The sequence below is a fragment of the Helianthus annuus genome, chromosome 9 (genome assembly GCF_002127325.2).
Source record: "Helianthus annuus cultivar XRQ/B chromosome 9, HanXRQr2.0-SUNRISE, whole genome shotgun sequence".
NCBI lineage: Eukaryota > Viridiplantae > Streptophyta > Magnoliopsida > Asterales > Asteraceae > Helianthus > Helianthus annuus.
Window position 1 is genome coordinate 166537291 of NC_035441.2, and position 24442 is coordinate 166561732.

At 35.6% G+C, this 24442-nt stretch overlaps 1 protein-coding gene and 2 long non-coding RNA genes across 4 annotated transcripts; 2 read left to right on the top strand and 1 right to left on the bottom strand.

Annotated features, from left to right (window-relative positions):
- Window positions 1-8653: 8653 nt before the first annotated feature.
- Window positions 8654-15974, top strand: LOC118482216. The gene is made up of 8 exons (XR_004867748.1): window positions 8654-9007; window positions 9130-9209; window positions 10285-10458; window positions 10529-10787; window positions 11643-11895; window positions 11979-12105; window positions 13031-13148; window positions 15571-15974. It is a non-coding gene; the product is annotated as an uncharacterized LOC118482216 (long non-coding RNA).
- Window positions 13295-14890, bottom strand: LOC118482217. 2 transcript variants are annotated; one of them, XR_004867749.1, is made up of 3 exons: window positions 14687-14890; window positions 14526-14591; window positions 13295-14279 (listed from the first exon to the last, which is right to left on the bottom strand). It is a non-coding gene; the product is annotated as an uncharacterized LOC118482217 (long non-coding RNA). The 2 variants fall into 2 exon arrangements; XR_004867750.1 differs by lacking the exon at window positions 13295-14279 and adding an exon at window positions 14352-14446.
- A 4708-nt stretch (window positions 15975-20682) lies between the features above and the next one.
- Window positions 20683-22183, top strand: LOC118482218. Its single transcript, XM_035977826.1, has 4 exons — window positions 20683-20897; window positions 21400-21519; window positions 21668-21730; window positions 21891-22183. The coding sequence occupies exons 1-4, from the start codon at window positions 20885-20887 to the stop codon at window positions 22085-22087; spliced, it is 393 nt and encodes a 130-aa protein (XP_035833719.1). The 5' UTR covers window positions 20683-20884; the 3' UTR covers window positions 22088-22183.
- Window positions 22184-24442: the final 2259 nt, after the last annotated feature.

Genomic DNA, 24442 nt, shown 5'->3' on the forward strand with positions numbered 1-24442 from the left:
ACCCACTTTTACACATTCTAATCAACCGAAAACCTTATTTTTGGGACACATTGAGGACAATGTGTAATTTAAGTGTGGGGGATGCTAAAACCTTGAAGTTCAAATCCTAAATACAAGCCTTACACAAAACTCTATTGGAACCGCTAAACACCCTAAATTTTTTCAAAAACTTTTCGTTTTTTTTTACTTGTCTTGGTTCGGGAAATAACAAGTTCTAAAAAGGTTATATTTTTACAAATTTACAACCGATAGCGTCGGATAACAAAGAACCAACATAAGAAAATTACGAAACGGCATAACAAGTCTAGTTAAAAATTCGATAATATATACTTGATCGCATTAAAAAAACCCATTCCCACAAAAGTGAGTTTTGAGCCTTTATTGAGCATACAAATATACATCTTTAGACTAAATGCTCATTTTCGTTTCTTGTGTGAATAGCCCTTGTTCTTACAACTCTAGAACTTGCCACGACGATACATCCCGGTCTTACCAACTTAAACCCAAGTAAGTAAGTGATGAGGCATTAGGACTAACCATATTTCTTTCTACACAATTTTTTCATTTTTTTACCACCTACCCAAAACCCCCCTAGTTAGCCCCTTTGAGCCTAAACCTTTCATTTTCATTACCCTAAAACCTTTTACCCACCAAAACCCTTTTTTTATTTTTCACCCTTTATTTTAGTAACAAGCTCGGTTTTTCCGTAAGCTCGCTATTTTATGTGACTTATCAAAAAAAAAAATATAATGAATTCAAAAACAAACAAAAGCTATATAAACTTGTTTGGAGAAATACTTCAAAATAAAAAGTCACTAAAAACAAGGTGTGTCACGAAAACCGACGCTTTTTACGATTTTCGCCCTTTTACTAACCACTAACACCAACCACCCACCTTTAACCCAAGCCTAACCCTTCACCCAAAAGTCCTCCTGAATTTACAAAGGTAAAAAGTTAAAAAGGAGGAGGATTGATTGCTTGGCAAGCCTATGGAAGGCGTAAGTTCCATGCCGCTTCTCAGATGATTCACTAAAAAAATTACACCTTCGGCCGATGTTGAGTGATCTCCGTAGGTATGTGAACTTGTATATAAATGAGATTTTAATAAGGCATGCTATGCCCAAATAAGTAATTTATCTTGAAACATTCTAAATAAATCATAACGAATAGGATTGTAAATAAATAAAAAATAAAACTTACAAAGATCTTGGATTCCCGACACTCTAATGACAAAACCAAAAACTTTCTCTTCTACCTATTCCATTTGGGAGTGTAAGCCACATTTAAAGAGTTTGCTTGAGGACAAGCAAAAGTTCAAGTGTGGGGGTATTTGATTGTTGTAATACAACATATAAATCACATCAATTAAGGTATAAAACTAACCCTTTTTAAATACTAATGTTGGAAAAAGTGTTTTTTGTCTTTCTTGTATTTTCAGGATGAAATGAGCTCAAATTCACAAAAGAAGCAAAAAGACAACTAATTCTAGCATAAATACAAAAAAAAGGAATAAAAGTAGACTGCCCGGACCCTCAACGGCATCCTCCAAGGCAAAGAAGAAAAGCAGAGGTGAACACGCCCCGTGCTCAGCCAGCACGGGCCGTGCCCAAGAAGCAGCATAAAAGACAAACTTATAGAAAGCTTCCATTGCCCCACCACGGGGCCGTGTCCAGCGGCACGGGCGTGGTGAAAGTACAGCAGCGCATTAATAATTGCGAATTACAATTAATGAGGAGAGAGAGTGTCAGACGGCACGGGGCCGTGTCCAGCGGACACGGGGCCGTGCCCAGCCTTCTGTTCAGCCTATAAATAGGAGTGCTTGGTTTCATTCCATCTCATCCTTGCACACCACCTCTCTCACACTTCATCCACCACCCACACCACCATAAAACACCATCATCCACCACCATCATCATTGTCCATCGTAGAGTGTGTGAGTCGTCTCGGGATCCAAGATTGATCGTAATTCTTGACAATCAAGGCCATGTTTGCCTAAGTCTCTTACATCACTGGGAGGACAATGTTTAGTATAATACTTTTTATTTTAATCTTTTGCACTTTTTATTTGGTTTTGTATTAATGATTTAATAACTAGTTGCTTATGTAAAGTGATCTTTCCTTATCGTTTGTCCGTGGGTCTTGGCAATTATTTACTGTCTATATAAAAAAAATTCACCATTCATATCTCCACGGCTATATGGAGGTATGTTGGCTACCTGGTCGGGTTAGGAAACGGTTTGGTAAGGGTCTTGCCCTTGTTCAGCGTTTAGAGAGTCCTGCTTGGACCTAGGTCAAATTTAGTAGGATCTCCTTCAATACCCATAGGTATTGGATGGCGAGGATCCAAACTCTTTGACCCCCTCATAATTAACTACTATTAATACTATAACCCGGCTATTTAGGACTGTATCCCTGCTGACTCAGACTACTTAGCCGAGGGTAACGTCACCGCCGAAAGCGGGCCTACCACAATTTGCATTAATAACTTAATTCATTATCTTTCAATAATCCGACCCTTTAGGATTGTATCCTTGCTGACTCAAACTACTGGTTGAGGGTAACGTCGCCTCAAAAGAGGGGCCTACTACAATAACTAAGATAATCTCTTAAACAAGTGCAAAAGTGCGAAAATAATCAAAGGTTATACTAATACACGTGTCGGATCCAAGTGATTCATCTTTCTATCTGTTTTATTTATTTTATTTTTCAGCATTTAGTTAGTTTTTATTTCTTAGTTTAAAAACATTTTTCTCTCTTTTGATTGGTTAGACGTTGAGGAAAACCGTATTAAAAGCTCTTGTGTCCTTGGACGACCTCGGTATCTTACCAACACTATACCACGTCCACGATAGGTGCACTTGCCCATATGTGTGTTTAGTGTTAGTAAATGTCGTGTTTTATAAATTTAAAACTTGGCTAAAGTGTAAAAAGGGCTTTAATATACATAAAAAATATAACACACTTCACGCACATCAATGTCTCACCACCACGGGCAAAAGTCCACCTCACCACCATCAATCCTCACCACCGCCATCTCCACACCACCATCAATCTCCACCACCACTCTTGCAGCCAGAGGCCTATTCTTTATCCACCACCACTCTAGCAGGTCACCTAAAGTCACTCATGGCAATATCAAGTCCACAAACATCCTCATCGACAAAACAGGCAACGCCATCTCCACCTCCACCACCATCAAGTCCATCAATCTCCACCACCGCCATCTCCACCTCCACCACCATCAATCTCCACCACCGCACCATCACGCCACCATCTATCTCCACCTCCCCATCTACTCCACCCCCGAAACTCCCCTTCACCCAGATTTCAGAACTGAACCATCAAAATTAACAACAATCAAGCCACAATTAAGCCTATACAAACACAAAACCCTAACAATTATATCTGCAATTCAGCCTTGCCACAAAACCCTATACAAACACAAAACCTGATGTCTTGACGATGGTGCCGACAGCGACAACTGGTGGAGACGATGGGAGTGGTGGATCTGAATCAAACCCAATTGAGATTGTCAAGATAACAAACCACAATTCATCGATTTCAAATTTTGATGCTGATTTAAAGTCGGATTTCAAGAGAGAGAGAGAGAGAGACATGTGGCGGTGGTGAGATTGAGAGAAGAGAGAGAGACGGTGGTGTTGATGATGATGATGATCTTGACGGTGGTGCCGACGGCGGCGATGTTGATGATGATGATGATCTTGACGGTGGTGAGATTGAGATAAGAGAGAGACGGTGGTGTTGGCGATGTTGATGATGATGATGGTCTTGACGGTGGCGGCGACGGTGGCGGTGGTGGTAGTTTAGAGAGAGAGAGAGAGAGAGCAATGACATGTTGAGAGGAGAGAGATATGTCTGTGGTATCTGTGGGGTATTATATATATATATATTATTATATAATTGTTTTAAGTATTAAATGACCAAAATGCCCTGAGGTAAAGGATAAAAACCAGTTTTTTTTAATTGACCTGATTTGAGATTTGGACTAAAATGGCAACAAAATGCAAACCACAGGACCCAGATGTAAAATTTTAGATTTTGACTAAAGTGGCAAAGTGCAAACTTCAGGGACCTTTTGGCTATTAACTCTAAATCTAATGATTTTTAATTCAAACTCGACTTCATTTTACATACCAGGTATTGATATTTTGCTTCTTCATATACTATGCATATTATCTATACATATCACATAGAAAACGTCATGTTTTTAGGCAAATATACCATGTCAAATAATGATAATTTATTCCCCTTTATTCAAATGAGAAAATTATGAATTATTTTAAATAATTGAGATATATGTATTTTAAACCAAAGTATCTTACAGTGTAACTATTAACATACATATTTTTTTTTCCTAACTTCTTTAATGTAATATATACTAACTAAAACATGTACCACAAAGCTGGTAACTAAGATGTAACGGTCTGTGAAAGGTACTTTTGGATGTCATACTTTTTTTAGATTTTGATTTATATAGTTGTCGTATAGTGTCTCATCTCTTTATTTTTATTTTTTCACTATAAATATGTTTCGTTGGTTCAGTCGTACATTTAAAGTATTACACTACACATAATATTTTTCTCAGCTACAGTTTAATTGGTTTTATTAGTTCAGTTTTCGTCTATTCATTTACTTTAGTTTTAAGTATATAATTGGCAATCAGGTGTTTAGGTAGCGTTTGGTATGAAGTAATTGAAAGGTGGAATGGGAATGCATCATTCGATGGAATGAAAATAAACATGTTTGGTTATCATTGGTAATGGAATGGAGCACTTCCAAGGGAATGTAAATCCTTCCAAATATAACAATTTTCATTCCTTAGTATGTAGTGTTTTTCCATTCCTTTCAAGGAATAGAAAAAATATGTTTGTTATTATTATTATTATATCTTATTATTATTATTATTATATATTATTATATTTTATTTGTATTTATATTTATTTATTATATATTCATACTAATATTAATATATATGAAAAATCTATTATTAATTTTTATCATTAATATATATTATTATTATTATTATTATTATTATTATTATTATTATTATTATTATTGAGTCAATTATATTTTTGTCGCTTTAATACAATTGTGTTTACTTCATCTTTTTTTTTTGTTTATCAAATTGTACAAAGTAATGATTCACTCTATTCATATATGAGTAACCAAACATCACAATGGAATGGAATGATCCATTTCATTCCGTTGTCCATTCCATTACCTCATCCATTCCATTCTCTCATCTATTCCATTACCTCATACCAAACAGACCCTTAGTTTTTATAAAAAAAGAAAAAAGTAATTATGTGGTCAATTTGAAATTTACGCAAAACTTGAAATAAGTCGAGATAACCAACCAACGTTGAATAGGCATAAAATGAAAGGGCAATCATGTAAAATTACATGGTTTTAAATTTGGCACCCCTCAAACTGCTTACCGAAAAGCGCGGACTTGATAGAGGGGCAAAGTGTAAGATGAAAAAGATCGGCAAAGGGATATATTAATTATCATCATTTATCCCCAATCCCAAAAAAAACTCAAAACCCTAAATACGAATCGGAATTTTTCTCTTAGAGATGGAAGACGAAGGTACGTAACTATGTCCAAGGATTTCTTTTTTACGTGTTGTTTTTGGTTCTTGCCAATTGAATTCAGTTGGTTTCTGTGTGTATGCAATTGAATTATGTTTAAGCTTCTTTGTCATTTAAAAATCCGATTTCGAGTTGATAAAATTACTTTTGGCTTATTGATGAATAATTGTTTGCTAAAATAACACAACAGAAATAATACCAAAACATAACTACTCTTATCTACCATTTGGTTATGAACTACCACCCTAAGACTTTCTTGTTGACTCCAAAAACCTATTTGAATTAGTATCTGTTATTTGCTTGTACAGCAGACTCTATCATACTCGGTGAAACGCAATCTTATCTTGTGAATTAATTGATAGGTAGAAAAGCTCAAGTTAAAGAAGGAAGCTCCGTTCTCAAGAGCCCTCGTGACGAGGAGGAGGAGGATCTTCCAAACTCTGCAGCAGCAGCTTCATCAGCAACTGCTCTGCTTCTGGTAACAACCACTCCATTGGGTATTATTATTATTATTATTATTATTATTATTATTTTATTATATTTTATTATTATTATATTATTGTGCAATCTTTACCTTTTATTTTGCAAAATGCTATGATATTATAGTTTTTATTAATACTAACTCCACATTTTTTTAAATGAATGATTAGGTACCAAACCGGAATGCCCGCAGGACGAGGATTGGGCGTCGTCGGTGAGGGAGGGTAGGGAGGTGAGGTCGATGCCAGAGCAAAAGTGGTTGCTGGTTCCAGATAAGAGAGGATGATAGCGACGTTAGGGTTTTCGTCGAGAAGGATATGGCGTTGGGGAATTCGGTGAGGGAGAGTGAGTTGCGGTGGTGTAAAAACCTAGTTATATGAAAAGCAACCGCAATAAACATTAATTTTCTTTTTAGTACGATTTGTAGCATGATTAGTTTTTATATTTAGAAGCGTAGCAGAATCCCTAGCGTAACGTGCTGGGAGAAAAACCTAGTTATATGTAAAGGCAACCGCAATAAACAGTAATCTTTTTTTTTCATAATTCAATAGTAGTTCTTATAATAGTTTTTCATATAACATTTATTTGATTTTTTCTAATAATTTGCATTCATGAATTTTTGGGAAAAATCTAAATACGCAGTTATATTTAATTTTTTTTAACGTTCATTATAAACTCTTATTGAAAACGTAGTTGCATAGAAAATAAAGTATTTATGGTATCATAAAGTATACCAAGTACCATACGATACTGATACTATAATGAACTAATACCCACCGAATAACAATGTACTTGTACGGTATTCACTTTTATGGTTTTTAATCGATTTAAAACACGTGTCGATATTTGTTTGCATGTCACAACTTGAATTCTTATAATTCTAATTTTAATCCCATTTATATTTACCATAACCCAGACACCATGATTTTATTAGATTAGTTAAATATCTCAACTCAAAACATGACTTGTTTATTAAACTAACTAGTTTAATACCGTCCGTTGGACGGCTTACGCTAAGGAATTTAGGAGGTACATATGAATTGTAAAAAGACAATAGACACTTAAAAACTCCTCACCATACAAATTAATTCTCATAACTAAAGATCAGGAGACACTATAGTCTCGTGATAAATTACAGTACTCAAGCTTTCATACAGGGTAGATTAGAGAAACCGGTAATTTCATTCATACTTAGATCTATTTGTCCAACTGCTCCCGACATAAGGTCGACCTCAATGCAGTTGCCAGTTGCATTCACATATTTGATGCTGGACACAAGCGATACTGGTTTATGAACGGCATGCGGATAAACAACACCTTCATCCAAGTTTCAGTTTGCAACTTCCACAATTCGACATGTAGGTTATAGAATCCGCTATGAAGTATTAGATGAAGTTCATCTCGTATATTCACCAAATTACCAAGAACTCGTTGTCCGCACACATTTGGGAAACCTATGACAGAAAACATCCTTGAATCCACATCAAAACGAAGTAGCGTTTCATTACCCGAACGACACCCTTGGCACACTGTGAAATACAAACTATTTCCACATAAAGTCCCTGGGGACCATGTAGAGGTATGTCCAAGGTAGACTGTGTCTTCTAGACAACGTATGGTTGACCATGAATTTTGTCTCATCGAATAAATCCAAATGGTCAGTATAGATTGTATCCGTTTTATGTGAACAATAATGTAATCATACGAAGAGTCTATACAGATCCCGAGACTATCATATTCCAAATCGTAGAAACCTTGACCATTGGAGTTTGACAACTTCCTATACACACGGGTTAAGGGATTCCAAACAGCTAATTCACATGTCTTCTTTAGACAAACACATAACATTCCGTCCAAACTTGATATAAACAACAAATTATACGACTGACAATTGAAGGGGATGTGAACATTGGTGGGTAAGTTAAAATTAGGAGATTCACGATCCAAGGAACGAACAATACACGATCGTGGACCAGCCGTGATGATTTTTTGGTCAACGGATGTGCGCATGAAATAACAGTGAAGCCTTAGAAACTCTGGCGATGACAAAAAGGATAACCACTGTTTACATACAACCTTGCACTGGGTAACAACCTTTGGTGGAAGCCTTGGGAGTATCACGTACAGTACTACCAAAAACGGAAGATCCGGAAGATCCGCCATAGTCACTTGTTGTCTACAATATGTACATTTATGAATGAGTAGCCACAATAAATAACCATTAATGACATTCGAAGGAACACATAGTATTTTACGTTATACGTTTGATGTAATGCATTTAAGTTCATGGGTATAAAAATATAAGTATAGCTAACACGAGATGTTAGGGAATGTGAGTATAAAGTATAAAGATTGCTAACACAGGTCGTTTTAAGAAATAAAATTATATATTAGTAATGGACCAGTAAGATGTTAGGGAATGTGAATATAAAGTATAAGTATTGCTAATACAGGTCATTTTAAGAAATAAAATTATATAATTAGTAATGGATTGGTATAAGCTAATGGGCTTTCACAAAAGTAGGTCTTATGGGCTGAACACCTTTGTATGACTATTAAGGTTTTGAAGGAATATGTCTGAAAACCCTGAAAACCCTAGCTGTCTATACACACATCCAATCTCTGTCCTCCCCCGTTCTAATCTGCCGCTCCATTATACTTTAACCTGCAATCATTTAATCTCTATGTATCTCCATATTTAAACCCTAAGCTAAACTCTCCCTGGTTTCACCCTCCATGCCGAACATCTCTACGATGGAGGGGTATGGTGGCAGGTGGCCCATCAGGTTTATGTGGAGGTCCGGGGTCAGTGACGGGAGGTGTGGAGGCAGTGGCGGTTGTGGGAGATGCGGCAGCAGCTTGATTTCAATCTTATTTTACTGATTTTGTTTTATTTTCAGCTTGATTCATTCAGGTAACCTAGATTCGATATAGTTTCGATCGTCAACTGATTTGTGTTTTTTTTTCAGATTCGGAACCCTGATTTTGTCACCGCCGGCTTGATTTCAATCTTATTTTACTGATTTTGTTATGTAGATTGCTTCGCAAGGTGTTACGTTTCATGACGAGTGGCGGTATGCTGTTCATATCCTAGGGCACATTTACCTAAATGATTTGTAAGTTCAGTCGTTTTTTTATCCTAGGGCACATTTACTGGTCATGTAACCTTTGCAGTGAAGATGTTGAAAGTTTGAAGAAACTTTATCTACACAATCCCTACATAAATAAACATTAAAAAAGAGAAGCTTTACCTGTTTTTAAAGAGAACGTAGGAAGAATGTAGGAATCTTTATATACGTGTAATCCTGAATTAAAGTAAGCATTAGAAATATCAATGTATCTAAAACACATAAACAATAAAAATGAGAAGCTTTACTAACCGTTGATTAATGATTTTAGAAGTGCATGAATGTAAAAGTGAAATATGACATAGAAGCTATATTTAAAGTCTTCAATCATAGCGGTTATTTTTACTTACAAGAGCGGTTTAAGTCTACCCACTATCACCATGTCCTAATTAGTAGTTATATTTGTAGTTATAATCCCACTCACTCACTTTCTAAAGTTTAGGACTAAATACGTTACAGGTTTTCCTATGGTTACAATTAATTTATTTTAAGGCAACTTATTTGTGTTTTTGGGGCTGTTACCTAGTAGTTATATTTGTAAAACTGGACAGAAAATTGCATATGCCTTCCACTTTATTATTGTGGATGCTATAAATGAATGTATTTAATTTGTAATCTGAACATATCATATTACATAGATAATATATGGGTGTATATCTTATATATGGGTATATATAATATGTATATAACATTTTGAATATAGAGAATATATATGTAACCATATTGTATCATATAATATTAATTACATATCAACTGATGATCATGAATTGATAATCGAATTGTGCAGATATGGAGAATATCATATTACGTAGATAATATATGGGTTTATATCTTATATATGGGCTTGGGGGGTTTTTCAATAACATTGCAGTGAAAAACATTGTTGGTTTTAAGTTTCTTCTCACTGGCAATCTTATGCTTAAGCAAAAGTAAGCCTAAAATTTCCACCTTTTTGTTTTTATATTTGATTGCATATGCCTTTTGTTAATGGAAAATTATGATTTTTGCGAAGGTTTTTTAGATCTATCAAGTGACTAAAAGTTCATTGTTTGTGAAAATGCAGTTATTATCTGGCATTTGCTGTGTTTGTGGGTTGCAATATGGATCTGGCAACATGTGCTGGAGTTCTTTGTGCGTATATTGCCCCGCAGCTGGTTCCGGTATACCTGAGGTTAAAGCTTATCTTAATGGTGTAGATGCGCATTCTATTCTGGCTCCAAGCACCCTCTTTGTAAAGGTGTGTACCATATGCATTATCTCCCTCTCTCTCTGTCCTGGATTGTTGGATAATGATGTTATTTGAACAGATTTTTGGATCGATATTTGGAGTGGCTGTTGGATTTGTTGTGGGAAAGGAAGGCCCAATGGTTCACATGGGGGCTTGCATAGCTAACTTACTTGGTCAAGGAGCATCTACAAAGTATTGACATGGACATGGCTTAGATATTTCAAAAATGATAGGGACAGGAGGGACTTGATCACATGTGGTGCAGCTGCTGGTGTTGCTGCTGCTTTTCGTTCCCCTGTTGGCGGGGCTCTCTTTGCACTTGAAGAAGCAGCCTCATGGTCCCTCTCACTCTCTCTCACACTCACGTTTGATCAATGAATTCGATGACAAGATGAATATTCATTTTAGTTGTAGAGTTAATATAATAAGATGAATAACAATTTAAAACAAATGAGAGTACAAACAATTGCATTTTTTAAGTAAAAGAATCAAGTGGAATTATCTTTTAGTGAAACACATATGACCATTAGACCGTGGGGTATGGTGGGGCTTGGGTTGGGGGCATGAGTTGACACGTGGAGTTCGAGCCCTCCATCGGTGAGTGACGTGTCCGTTGGGTATGGAGGGGCTTGGGTTGGGGCGTGGCTTGGCTTGGCAGTTTATTAAAATTTAAAACCCCCGCTATGACATGGCACCAAGCGAATAGGTGCCCGCCACATAGGATCGCTAGCCCGCCCCACGCCCGGCTTCAAACTCCCGCTCCTTGGGCAACGCCCCAACCCAAGCCCACCCGGGGTGGTGACTTGGGCGTTTTTAGCCAACCCAAGGCCCATACCCCACAGTCTTAATCACCTTCTAGTTGCACTTTTAATAGGGTTAAGTGCATAAAAAGGTAAGCAACTTTTTTAGACCAGAAAAAAATAATGGATTTCTTACAAAAATTCGAAAAAATCGCTCAAAGTTTCAAAATTTTTATGCAAGTTAATAGTGTATTTGACCACGTTTGATTTTTCGGTACCTATAAAAGGTTGATACCTATATGTGAAATGTTGGTTAGCTTTTTATGCAATTTGTCAATTTAATATTACCCTGACATGGATACTATTAATTAAAATGAAAAATAAAACGGTTCTTTTTTTTCTTTTTGTTTTGCGTTATCCTAACCTTATTCCCATGATGTTAATACTTAACAGGTGGCGGAGCGCTCTTCTTTGGAAAGCGTTTTTCACAACTGTTGTAGTAGCTGTGGTTTTGAAGGGCCTGATTGAATATTGTAAAACTGGACAGTGTCGATTGATTGGGGAAGATGGTCTGATCATGCGCGATATCAATAATTCAGTACCTTCTTACAACACCATTGATCTCCTTGCCATTGTATTACTTGGAGTTACCGGTGGAGTTTTTAGAATCATTTACAATTATCTTGTTGATGAGGTCTTGTCGCAGGTAGAACATATTTATCACATATCTCAGTTATTATGTTTTTTTTTGGTATAACATATGCCATTTGAATCTCACTATGTTTGCAGTGGTGGCTACAACATTAAGATGGGCCCCGGTTGTTCTATAGGGCTGACGAAGTTTGACATGGGTTGTTCCGCAACGGTGTTAGGCGCTGCAAAAGCCGTTGGTCAATTTAAACCCTCTGTAGTAAAGGTCAGATGATAGTGAATAAATTAGTGATGTGTTACAATCTCCAATTATGTATTTTCACTTCAAAATTCCAAATCTATTGGATTTAATCAGTGGTGGCATAATAATAATAATAATAATAATAATAATAATAATAATAATAATATATAGTAATAATAGTACTAATAGTAATCATAATAATAATAATAGTAATAACAGTAATAATAGTTATAGTAATTATAATAATAATAATAATAATAATACTATTAAAAATAACAATAAAATAATAATAATAATAATAATAATAATATAATAATAACGGTATAATAGTAATAGTAATAATAGTATTAATAATACTAAAAATAACAATAAAATAATAATAATAATAGTAATAATAATAATAGTAATAATAGTACTAATAGTAATAGTAATAGTAATAGTAATAATAATAATAATAATAATAGTAATAATAATAATAATACTAATAAAAATAACAATAAAATAATAAAAATAAATAATAGTAATAACAGTAATAATTGTAATAGTAATAATAGTATAATAATAATAATACTAATAAAAATAAAATAATATAATAATAAAAAATAATAATAATAATAATAATAATAATAATAATAATATGATAGTTACTGTTTTATGAAATATAAAACTAAAAAGAATAATCTTAAAACACCATAATAAATTATTTTTTAAAAATATTTGTCAAGATAATGGAACCTTATTATGTACATAAATACAAGTAAGATAATGGAACCTTATTATGTACATAAATACAAGTATTAATTTATTTTTTAACAAAAATAAATGCCACCCTCAATACTATTCTACATTCTTACCAATCTAAACATTAACCGTCAAATTATAACTTGCACTTTTGTTGGACCCACGTTCTCATAATGCATTTTTATTGGTCCATCTTAATAAACTGCAGGAAACTACCAGTAACTTCTCGTAACCTCTCAACCGCCGCTTGTAGCGGTTATTTTTGCTAGTTTATACGGACAGGATTTAATCTCAGCAAGATCTAACGACCAAGAATGATTTCAGAGGTGGTTAGACTGAAATGCGTTTTGGATGTGCTGACGGTGGTGTCATCGCCACAGGAATCACACTGTTCTAAAGGTATGAAGGTTTCTCATAAGTATGATTCTAAAGTACAATTTATTGCTGTAGAGAATTCAATGCTCGGTTTATGCTCAGATTTGATACATTAGATTCATATTGTTGTTGATTTACAGTTGAAATGCATATATGTCAATGACTTCATCCTATTTCCAATTTAAAAGACATGTTTTCTATCTATTGCTTTTCAAGCTTCTACAACTGAAAATAGAAAAATACATTTTATAATGTAATTACATATATATATATATATATGTGTGACAATGACTTAAAAATTAGACCATATGATATTAGGGGTGCTAAACAGGTTGTGTTCGCGGGTTGATGGGTTCAACCCGACCCGAACCGAAAAATTTGAACGACCCGACCCGAAGGCAAAAAATGTGTCATACATATGAACCCGAACCCGGCCTGAATATTCTCAGGCTGACCCGAACTCGACCCATTCAACCCAAAAAAATTTTCAGCAAATTAATATATTAAAAATTAACATCTACTACAAAAAAACACACAAATTTATATAATATGATTACATTAAAATCATAAAATCTTATGTCAATTTCCCTTTTTAAGTTATAATTATGACATAAAGTTACACACCTAATTATATTTATGATATAAAACATATTGTAAAAATATAATTTTAATATAAATGGGTTAAACGGGTCAACCGCGACCAGGTTGACCCGAACCTGACCCGTTTAGCTAAGCGGGCTCAACCTGAAACTGCCCCGAACCCGTGAATTTCGTATTTGGTTCGTGTCGTATTTTCAGGTCGTGTCAAAAATTCACACCCCTGTATGATATTATTGTGCAATTGCCAGTTGTTATAAAACTCTTACCTTCCTGTGCATATCAGATTTGCAGGGACTGAAAAATTGACCATATGAAAATAATCTCCATGTTTTCATTGTCAGATTAAATAATAAAAATTTAGGGAAAATTAGAAAACATATTAAACACTTAAACCATGATAGTAAAAAAAAAAATACCTTCTGGGAATCTTTGATTGGGCTACGAAATTCCTCTTTGTTGGTTGTCATGGCATTTTAACCCAACTGTAATTAAGAAATTTAGAAAACGGATTAAACAATCACATCATGTTTAAATTGATAATATGTGTTGTTATGGAATGAGCCATAAAATTGCTTCTTCTTGCCTGTTGTTTTGTTGGTACCCTTCATTGCATAGTTAACTATTTTGAATAGGTAGTAGTCATCCATAGCTATATGTGAAGGTAAAAAAGACTAAACACTGAAACCATGTTTAAACTGCTAACTTGTGTGTGGAAGTAAAAAAAATACCTTCTGATAATTTTTGAATTGGCTAGGGTATTGCTCCTTGTTGGTTGTCATTGCATTCTTACTCAGCTGTAAAAATTTGATAGAAATTTAGAAAACGTATTAAAAGATTACACCATGTTTAAATTGCTAACCTCTGTGTGTGTGTCAAAGAAAAACAATACCTTCCTGTTATCTTTGAATAGGCTGTAGAATTGTTCCTTCTTGGGTATGGCTGCGTTGGTACTTGACTGCAATAAATACGTGCGTTAACATATATAACAATATTCATTTTTTGGGTTAGTGGTACCTTCGCATAATCAGCTGCTTAGGATAGGTGGTAGAAGGCATCAATGTCATCAATGGCTGCAAATGTGGTGTTGTTCGAATGGGTTAAATGTGAAAAGAAGACAGATTTTTGTGGTACCTCATTCTTCCTATATAGCCATCATATTGGACAGTTACATTGTCCACTACCCCACTAACTTGCTAAAAATAAGGAAGACTTTTTTAACCGTCAAATTATAACTTGCACTTTTGTTGGACCCACGTTCTCATAATGCATTTTTATTGGTCCATCTTAATAAACTGCAAGTAACTTCTCGTAACTCCTCTCAACCGCCGCTTGTAGTGGTTATTTTGCTAGTTTATACGGACAGGATTTAATCTCAGCAAGATCTAACGGCCAAGAATGATTTCAGAGGTAACTTCCACTTAATGGGTTCCATATATATATTAATTACACTATGCCTCACGGCTAGGTTAACCGTAAACTTTCTCTGCTTAAAATTTTGAGGGTAATTAATGAACTTTTTAACGTATGAAGGCTAATACTAAAGTGTTTTATTTGTATGCAAGGAGGTTGTATGTCAAAAAAATAATAATTAATAAATAATTAAATAAATAATTTGTTTAACTGTTATGGGTGGAATTTCGAACCCATATCCCGAAGACATATCCTGATATTATATGTTTAATACTGCGACTAGGATACTGAACCAGGATATTTGTAACATCATGCATGCGGGGGGTATCCTACTCGCCACTAACGATTTTCTTTGGCTGCAAGGGACCAACGGATACATGGACTTAGTCTTCCTGAAGACTCGCTCAAGATGCTTGGAAGACGAACGTTGGGAGCTGGAGAAGAAGTCTACAACGGTCATAGGGAATATTCGCAGTATCCCGAAATTATAGGATAGTTAGTTGTTTTTTGTAACTATATAAAGGAGTGCCGGATCAGTAGGTAAACACGTGTAATCCCGCACACTTTCACTTACAGATTGCAGCTACGATCACATTCAGTCACAACACTTATATTTCACATTCATTGTAACACTTAGAGCTGATCCGAGCATTATCCTGAAGCTGTATCCTGCTGTTCAATCAATAAGAAGAACAAAGGCAGCTGACAATTGTCAGCTCCCGAGGTTTCGTGCTGGCGATCTAAAAAGATCAAGTGCTTTCCTCGTACATCCTGTGTCGATTTTCATTATACTTACATTATTTTATAAACTGATATAGTTCATTATCATGGAACTATATCCTGAAACTGTTCTTATTATCAGTTAAATTAACACATTTTTACAAATCTACATAGCACACTACCTCACGAACTAAATTTGGTCACTAAATTGCTTCGGTAATTTTTTACCAAAACATTAACCATGTCCAAATTCATAGACATTAATTTGGTTTAATCTGCATATCTCAAACTCAAAAAAGCTAGTACATTGAGCTGCAAGTGCAAAAAAATGATTCAGCTTAAAATCTAAGTTTCATTCAAACATCAAAGCTGAATCCAGGATTAAACTTTAAAGCTTGCAGTTTTAATTACAATATTTTTTAATCCAGCGGAATTAGATCCGTAATGGTTCAGATAATTTCGGTACCGATATGCGTTTTACATTGATAAACAACCATAAAAAATGAAAAATGGAAAACATATAGTCACGATATGCCCAAAAAATAATATAAACACGTGTTATACATCGATTGAAACAATAAAAACGAATATTAGTAATAGTTCTGAAAGTACCAATACTGGTCGGTACTCAATGTTGTTTGGTTGAAGTTAACGTGGTACAGGTACGTTCTCGTTTGAGTTCACACGTCAGCAGAACAAAAAATCGCATGGATTTTGGTGTACAGAAGTGAGCCAAAAAAGCGCATGGATTTTGGCGTACAGAAATGAGCCAAAGAAGCGCATGGATTTTGGCGTAAGAAATGAGCCAAAAAAGGCGCATGGGTTTTGACGTAAGAAATGAGCCAAACAAGTGGCATGGATTTTGGCGTAAGAAAATTAGCCAAAAAGACGCATGGATTTTGACATACAGAGAAATGAGCCAAAGAAGCACATGGATTTTGTGGTATGAGATGAGCCAAAAAAGCGCAATGAATTTGGGCTGAGATTTCTTCAAGGAGAGATTTCTCCAGCTAAGGGGTAAGTTGTTGGTCGTGAGACTGACTGTGACCCTGTGTGTCAGTGTGGCTTCTGCCGAAGGATAGGGAGCAATAATAGGATGACATGTGACAAATAAAAAAATACAAAGGAAGGGCATTTTAGTCCAAACAATATCAAATATACCCAGATCTAAAAAAATCCATTTCCTTTCTCTTCAACTTAACCTACACCATCCACCACCACCACTGCACACCACACTATCACCCAGCTTCACCGCCACCACTACCATAACCACAACTGTCGCCGCCTTCCACCACCCCACCAACAACAACACCCGATCTTGCAAACATCTCTTATCCACACTCTTACCCGAACCCGACTCTCACAATCCAGTTAGCAACCACCACCTCCAGCTCCGACGACATTCCTCTCTACAAGTGACTCTACGACACCTTCATCTCCTCCGAATGCAGCTCATCAGGTCACATGGATGATTGGTTGGAATCGCGCTAAGGAGGCCATTGATGTTTCACCTGGTATGTTCCATTGCTTTCTTTTACTTGAATGAAAAGGTTGATTTAATATATTTTAGAGATGACAAAAATGAGTAGTTGGATAAAATCAGCAGATTCAGTATGCATTCTTTGATCTTTTCATTGCGTTTATCAAAATTGTTTTTTTAATTATTATATTGCGTTTTACATGCAGTAATGAATATTGTTTTTTAACAGCAAGCTTCATTCCATTTTAATAAATGTTAGTATTTGAACATGACAAATGGATATTTATCTTTATCGCATTGTGTTTTATTTGTGTTTTAGTGTGTTGTGTTTTTTAATTATGTTATATAACACAATGATAAAAACACATTTTATTGTGTTTTCTTTCATTGAGTTCTATAACACAAGGAAAAACACATTTTTTTGTGTTTTTTGCATTACGTTTTAGAAAGAAAAAAAAACACGTTTTTGTGTTTTTTTTTCATTGCGTTTTAGGAAAAACACATATTTTTGTGTCTTTTGTCCATTTTGTTTTTGAAATAACACACATTATTTTGTTTGTTGTCCATTGCGTTTTAGTAAAAAACACATTGTTTTTGTGTGTTTTGGTCCATTGCATTTTAGAAAAAAAAAACACATTTTTTGTTTTTTGTTCATTGCGTTTTAGAAAAAAAAAAAAAAACATTCTTTGTGTTTCTTGGTTCATTGCGTTTTAGAAAAAACTTATTTTTTTTTGTGTTTTCATGGATTTACTAAATAAGATTTGTAACCATGCAATGAACTTAGCTTTGATAAAAAAAAGTTCATCAAAATATAGTTTACTAGAAACCTTAGTATGTTCATCAAAGTCGAAGAACGAACATGTGTTTTACAAAACTAGAATTGCAATTTCTATCTATTTGCTTGTTAAAGGGTCAATATAGTTTGTGCTTTATCCAAACAAGCTAAAAAATTAGCCAAAGAATGGGTTAAAATGGTTTTTAAAGCAGGTCAAAGTCTAGTTTTTAGCCAGTTGCATTTTACGTTTTTGGGTTTCTAATTTATTTTCCAAGGTATATCAATAGTATAAAAAACTCATTTTTATAAAAAATAATGTCATACGAAAGAGTTATTAATGTCTTAAAAACGAGGGTGAATTGGAGGAGAGAAAAATTATTGAGTTGGAAGGACTAGAATACCCTTGGTGAAAACTCATGCGTCTCTTTCTTTTGTTCAATTTCATTTTAGTCCAAATTTAAAACCTTTTGCATCTGGTCCTTGTGGTTTTTTTTTTTTTTGCTATTATGGTTCAAAAATGAAATCAGCTCATATTTCTCAAATGAGTAAACTGCCATTTTGGAAGTTTTGCCACATTAGTCCAAATTTGAAACCTGTTGCATTTGGGTCCATGTGGTTTCAATTTTGTTGTCATTTTGGTCCAAAATCAAAGTCAGCTCAGATTTCTAAAAAAAATCTGATTTTTTTGTCCTTTTCCTCAGTTTAATGAAGGGCAAAATGGTCATTTTGCCTACCTGCCCCCCCCATTTTTCCTTTTTTTCTCTCTTTCCCCTTCTGATCTACACGAAAACAACCCATCACCACCTTCACACCTCCACTCCGGCACTTGCTCCGACGCTGCCGCCACCACCGCCGACGTCCCTGCCATCATGACCAAACCACCATCACGACCTTCACACTTCCACATCAACACCCCCAAATCCAGCGTCTTTATCAAACATCAAAACTGAACCTGATATAAAAGATGAAGGATGGGGATGAAATATGAAACATTCTGATGATTGTGAAGCAGATCGGAACCTGAATCGGATTTATTGTTCTTGTGAAGCAGATCGGAGCTTGAGAATGGTTCATAAGAACGGTCGACTAGCTGCCGACATCGGACCGATTGTTGTTGTTGTGAGGCAGATCGGCCGATTTGGTGATGTTGTTTATGATGATTTAACGCATGTAAGTCATTATTCATGAAAGTAATCGATCGAAATAAGTAATCGTCATTAACATCCACCACCGCCATCGTCTCCAACATAACATCCATCATCGCCATCATTTCCACCATTAACATCCACCATCGCCATCGTCTCTACCATTATCCACCACCGTCTCCACCATTGACCCTGTGATAGAAAGAGAGAAGAGAGAGAGAGAGACAGATGGGTGTTTAGAGAAAGAGTGCAGAGTTTGAGATGGGAGAGAAAGAAAAATATATTATATAAATTTTCTATATAATGATCATTTTGCCTCTAAGGAAAAGGACAATATAACATGATTTTATAACACAAATATGACCTGACTTCACTTTTGAACCAAAATGGCAATAAAACTGAAACCACAGGGACCCAAATGCAAAAGGTTTGAGTTTTGGACTAAAGTGGCAAAAGTGACCAAACCTCAGGGACCAAAATGGGAGTTTACTCTTCTCAAATTAAATCATGGTTTTTTGTCCTTTTCCTCAGGGGCAAATATACACTGATACACAATCACGTATTCAAACATTATCAAACATATACACACACCACTGTAGCTGGTCTCCGGCAACCACCACCGCCAACAACCACCCAGCTCGTCTCCGCCATCAACCACCACCCCACCATTTTCGCCATCGTCTCGTCTCCTTTGTTGGACCCAACATCGTTCACTGCCACTCGGCGACAACCTTTTCCGGCCACCATAACTTCCTCTTTAACAATTGGCATGTCCATATTCAAATCCCCACCTTAAACACTTTAATTCAAAAACCCTCTTTCCAAACGCCACCACCATCCTCATTGTTCACCTAATCAAAACCCACCATCACTGCTGTTCACCACCAGTATCACTACCGTTCACCACCAGTATCACCGTTGTTCACCCCCACCATTTTTCACTTAATCAAAACCCACCACCGCCACCAGCATCCCCAAAATCAAGACCCACCACCGCCCACCTTATATAAACGACATTCTGTAAAAGGTTACTGATTATGTATCGTCGGTATGCAAAGACAACCGTATTGTCAGAATTTAGGTTGAAAGGAAAAGTGAAAAGAGAGAGTCTGGGAGCTGCAGACTAAAGCGGTAAAAGTAATCAAACCTCATGGACCAAAATGACAGTTTACTAAAAAAAAAAAGAAAATGTTTTAGTAAGCTGTGATTTTCATCCAAAAGTTAACCCCATCCGTTATCCACGTTAAATGGCGCCACTAAATGAGAGGGCAAGTATCCAAAAAGTTAACCCCATCCGTTATCCACGTTAAATGGCGCCACTAAATGAAAGGGCAAGCATGTCAAATAACTCAAATTACATGGGTTTAGTTTCTTAACGGCAGGCCTCTCCTCCGTCAAGTGCTTGTTTGTTTCGACCGAAAAAAGTGCGGAATTGATAGAGGGGGCAAAGTGTAAAAAGATCGCCAAAGGGAATATTATATAATTATTATCATCTATCCCCAAAATCCCTAAACATCTCGAAACCCTAAAATCGAAATTTGTCTCTCATCATCAGAGATGGAAGACGAAGGTACGTAACTATGTCCAACGATTTCTTATTTTACGTGGTTCTTGCCAATTGAATTCAGTTGCCGTTTCTTTCTGTGTGTATAGTACAATTGAATTTGTATAGACTGTATTTTATGCGTTCAATAAATCCGTTTTGAATTGATAAATTACTTTTGGCTTAGTGTTTATATTTTGAAGCAAGAGCATGGAAGAGAATAGGGCATGATGAATTAAGATTCCCACCCCTTTCTGTACTACCAATTGTTGTTGTTGTTGTTACTTGCAATTTCTTATTGTATTTCCATCTTAATTCTACGTTTATTGTATTATTATTATTATTATTTGTTAAGTTGTGATTCACAACAGAAGACTACCTAACACGTACTTCTCTTGTTGTTGTATGAACCAATCTATTTTTATTATAGTGAACCCTGCAGCAGCAGCAGCAGGCAGACTCTTTAGCGGTTTTGTTTGAAGATAATACTGGTGAAACACGCAATCTTATCTTGTAAATTAATTGATAGGTAGAAAAGCTCAAGTTAAAGAAGGAAGCTCCGTTCTCAAGCGCCCTCGCGACGACGAGGAGGATCTTCCAAACTCTGCAGCAGCAGCAGCAGCAGCAACTGCTTCTGCTTCTGCTTCTGGTAACAACCACTCCATTGGGTTATTTTTATTATTATTATTATATTGTGCAATCTTTACCTTTTCTTTTGCAAAATGCTATGATATTATTATAGTTTTTATTATTGTTGATTAATACTAACTCCACATTTTTTTTAAATGAATGATTAGGTACCAAAACTGAAGTGAAAGCTAAACGCCTCTCTTTGGATCCACCAAAGCCTGTAACAGCAGGTTCGTATGATGTATCTTTCTCATTAGCTTAACAAACTAATAATAAATATTCTATGTTTATTTCATTAGTCGTTTAACAAACTTATAATATTTTTTGTTAATAAATACCAACTAACTAACTAACTAACTAGTAATTCCTTTATTTATAACTAATGAACAGGGAGGATGCCCTTTAACCCCAGTGTGGAAACAGGCTGGACATGGGTGCCTTTTAAGCAGCTTCCATACGATGACCCTGAACCAGAGGTGGACGAGGAAGAGGAAGAAGTGATCGACTTACCATATGGCATGTATCACATGGTCGGAGGTCACCTAGTTCTCACAGGCATTCTTCCTAAATCCAGATTTGATGAGTAGTGTGCTTCTTTCGAGCACCAGCAAACCCAATCACCAATTTCATCGACTACATGACAACTTTACTTTACTTTATTATTATTCAAATGTTTGTGAGCATGTCTAATCAACCAATTATGTATTGTGCTTTCTTAGCTTAAAACACATTTATGGAAGTTTATTTGAACTATCTTTTATCAGTTAGGCTGCTATTTTTTTGATTGATTAACAAACCTTGTCCTAAATACTCATTTTGATTAACAATTAGCACCCAAACACTTCTCTTGTTGTTGTATGAACCACTCTATTTGAATTAGTATCTTTGTATAGTGAAGTGAACCCTGCATAAATTTACATAAAATCCAAGTCTAGGTCAAAAGCCACAACAACCACCCCTCATATTTTAGTTAAGCTACATATCTATATCCAAAAATTAATTACACTGAAGCCGATTCGTCGTCAGCTCCTGCCGCATCTGCTAACACTCGTTTGGGTTGTTAAAACTTATTTGAAATATTCTTCCTAAGCCACCACCATTGCCGCCAAGGAGACTGGACCAAGATGATGATTCTCCTTTTGCTGTCACTTATGAGATGTTTTGCCGTACGGATTCTTACTCTACTCACAGCTATCTGACACACACACACGCACGCACGTATATGATCAAGATGTTTGGATTAATTAATAGGCAGAAAAGCTGAATTGAAAGGCGGAAATGTTTACCCTAGCGATCCTCTCTTTAGATCAAGGGCAACGTACACCTTGGCGCATCCATACCCATTCCTTGCAGCATTTCCATCAAGTAACACTCCTGTAATTTAGCATATTAGTTGTTAAAATGTCTTGCTTAAATGCATGCATGCATCATCATCTTCCTTTCTGTTGATCGTACTAACAACAACTTATAATGAATCACTAGGATCATGCTCTAACCTCACTGAAGAAGATTTGAATGCTGCAAGAAATGCCGCCGCTGCTGGTAACAATCAAACTTTGTCCTTTGACTTTTCGTTCTATATAATTAAGAGATTTGATATGCTTTAGTCTCTTTCACCATATTTTTTGTAAAATGCTACTTACAGTTATGATAAGTAAAGTTACACTGTATTGTTTATAATCCTCAACCATTGCTAACAATTATTTATATAAATGTAACTACTTATATATTTATATTGGAACAAACATAAATAAACGAACATAAGTGAACGAACAAAATGTGTGTTCATGTTCGTTCGTTTAAACGACATAAACGAACTTCCTGCCGAATAAGTCACAAACGTAAATGAACATGGATGTTTACCGAAAAAAATCCGTGAGACCCTTATGAGCAATGCAGCCAATATTGGTTAGCATAAAAAGTGTGAGCTTTTTAACCTTTTTACAGATGTGTGTGTTCACGCTTCATAACGAATCATGTATGGGCTGATTTTGTGGACAATTTTCAGAGCAATTCTAAGATCATGGAGGAAACAAGGGTTGCATATGTATGTGAGGGGATGATGTGGGATAGTTGTTCGAAAGTTAAGGTGATGCTATTTATAATTTTATTTTTTAGATGTCCCTTCCCGTACATGTATCGAAGTGCTTAGGATATAAGTTGCATCACAAACTGTGGTGTTCGCGGCAGTGGGATGGTGGTGGTGGGGATGATGCGGTGGTGGGGGTGGTGGTGGTGTGGTGGTGGTAGTTCAAGAGAGAGAGAGCAGAGTGGTGGTAGTTGTCTGTATGTGTGTGTATATATATAATTGTTTTAAGGTATTTTATATATATATATAATTGAGTTATAATAAATCTAAAATGACTAAAATACCCCTGAGGTTAAAAACAAAATACCAAGGTTTACGTTGGGGAATCTGGTCAAATTAGAAATTTGGACCAAAATGACAACATAAACGAAACCACAGGGCCCTAGATGTAAAATGTTTGAAATTTGAACTAAAGTGGCAAAACTAGCCAAACCTCAAGGACCAAAATGGCAATTTACTCTTTTTTTTTTATAAGAAATAGCAATTCACTTACGAAATCCGCCTCTACTTCCCCAATCAGAATAAACCGCACCTCCTACCATCACACACAGTAACAGCGACGGAATGAACACATAGGCTACAAGGTCAATTGAGCAGTAGAAATTTTCTATAACATCTATATAACTTAAACCGAGTGATCCCGTATGTTTTTTTTTACCTAAAAATAACTGCTTAAGAGACAAGAAGTTAAAATGCATGGCACGTAAAACAACCACTTAATAAACCTATCTGTGGCGCCCTGATCGAGATTGCCTTGTGTGAAGAAGATCTAGCGGCAACTTGATGATGTGTCTGGTTAGCTAAGACTGTGCCTCTCATTTCTTGCGTCTTTTTTTGAGCTGCTTTAAGTTTG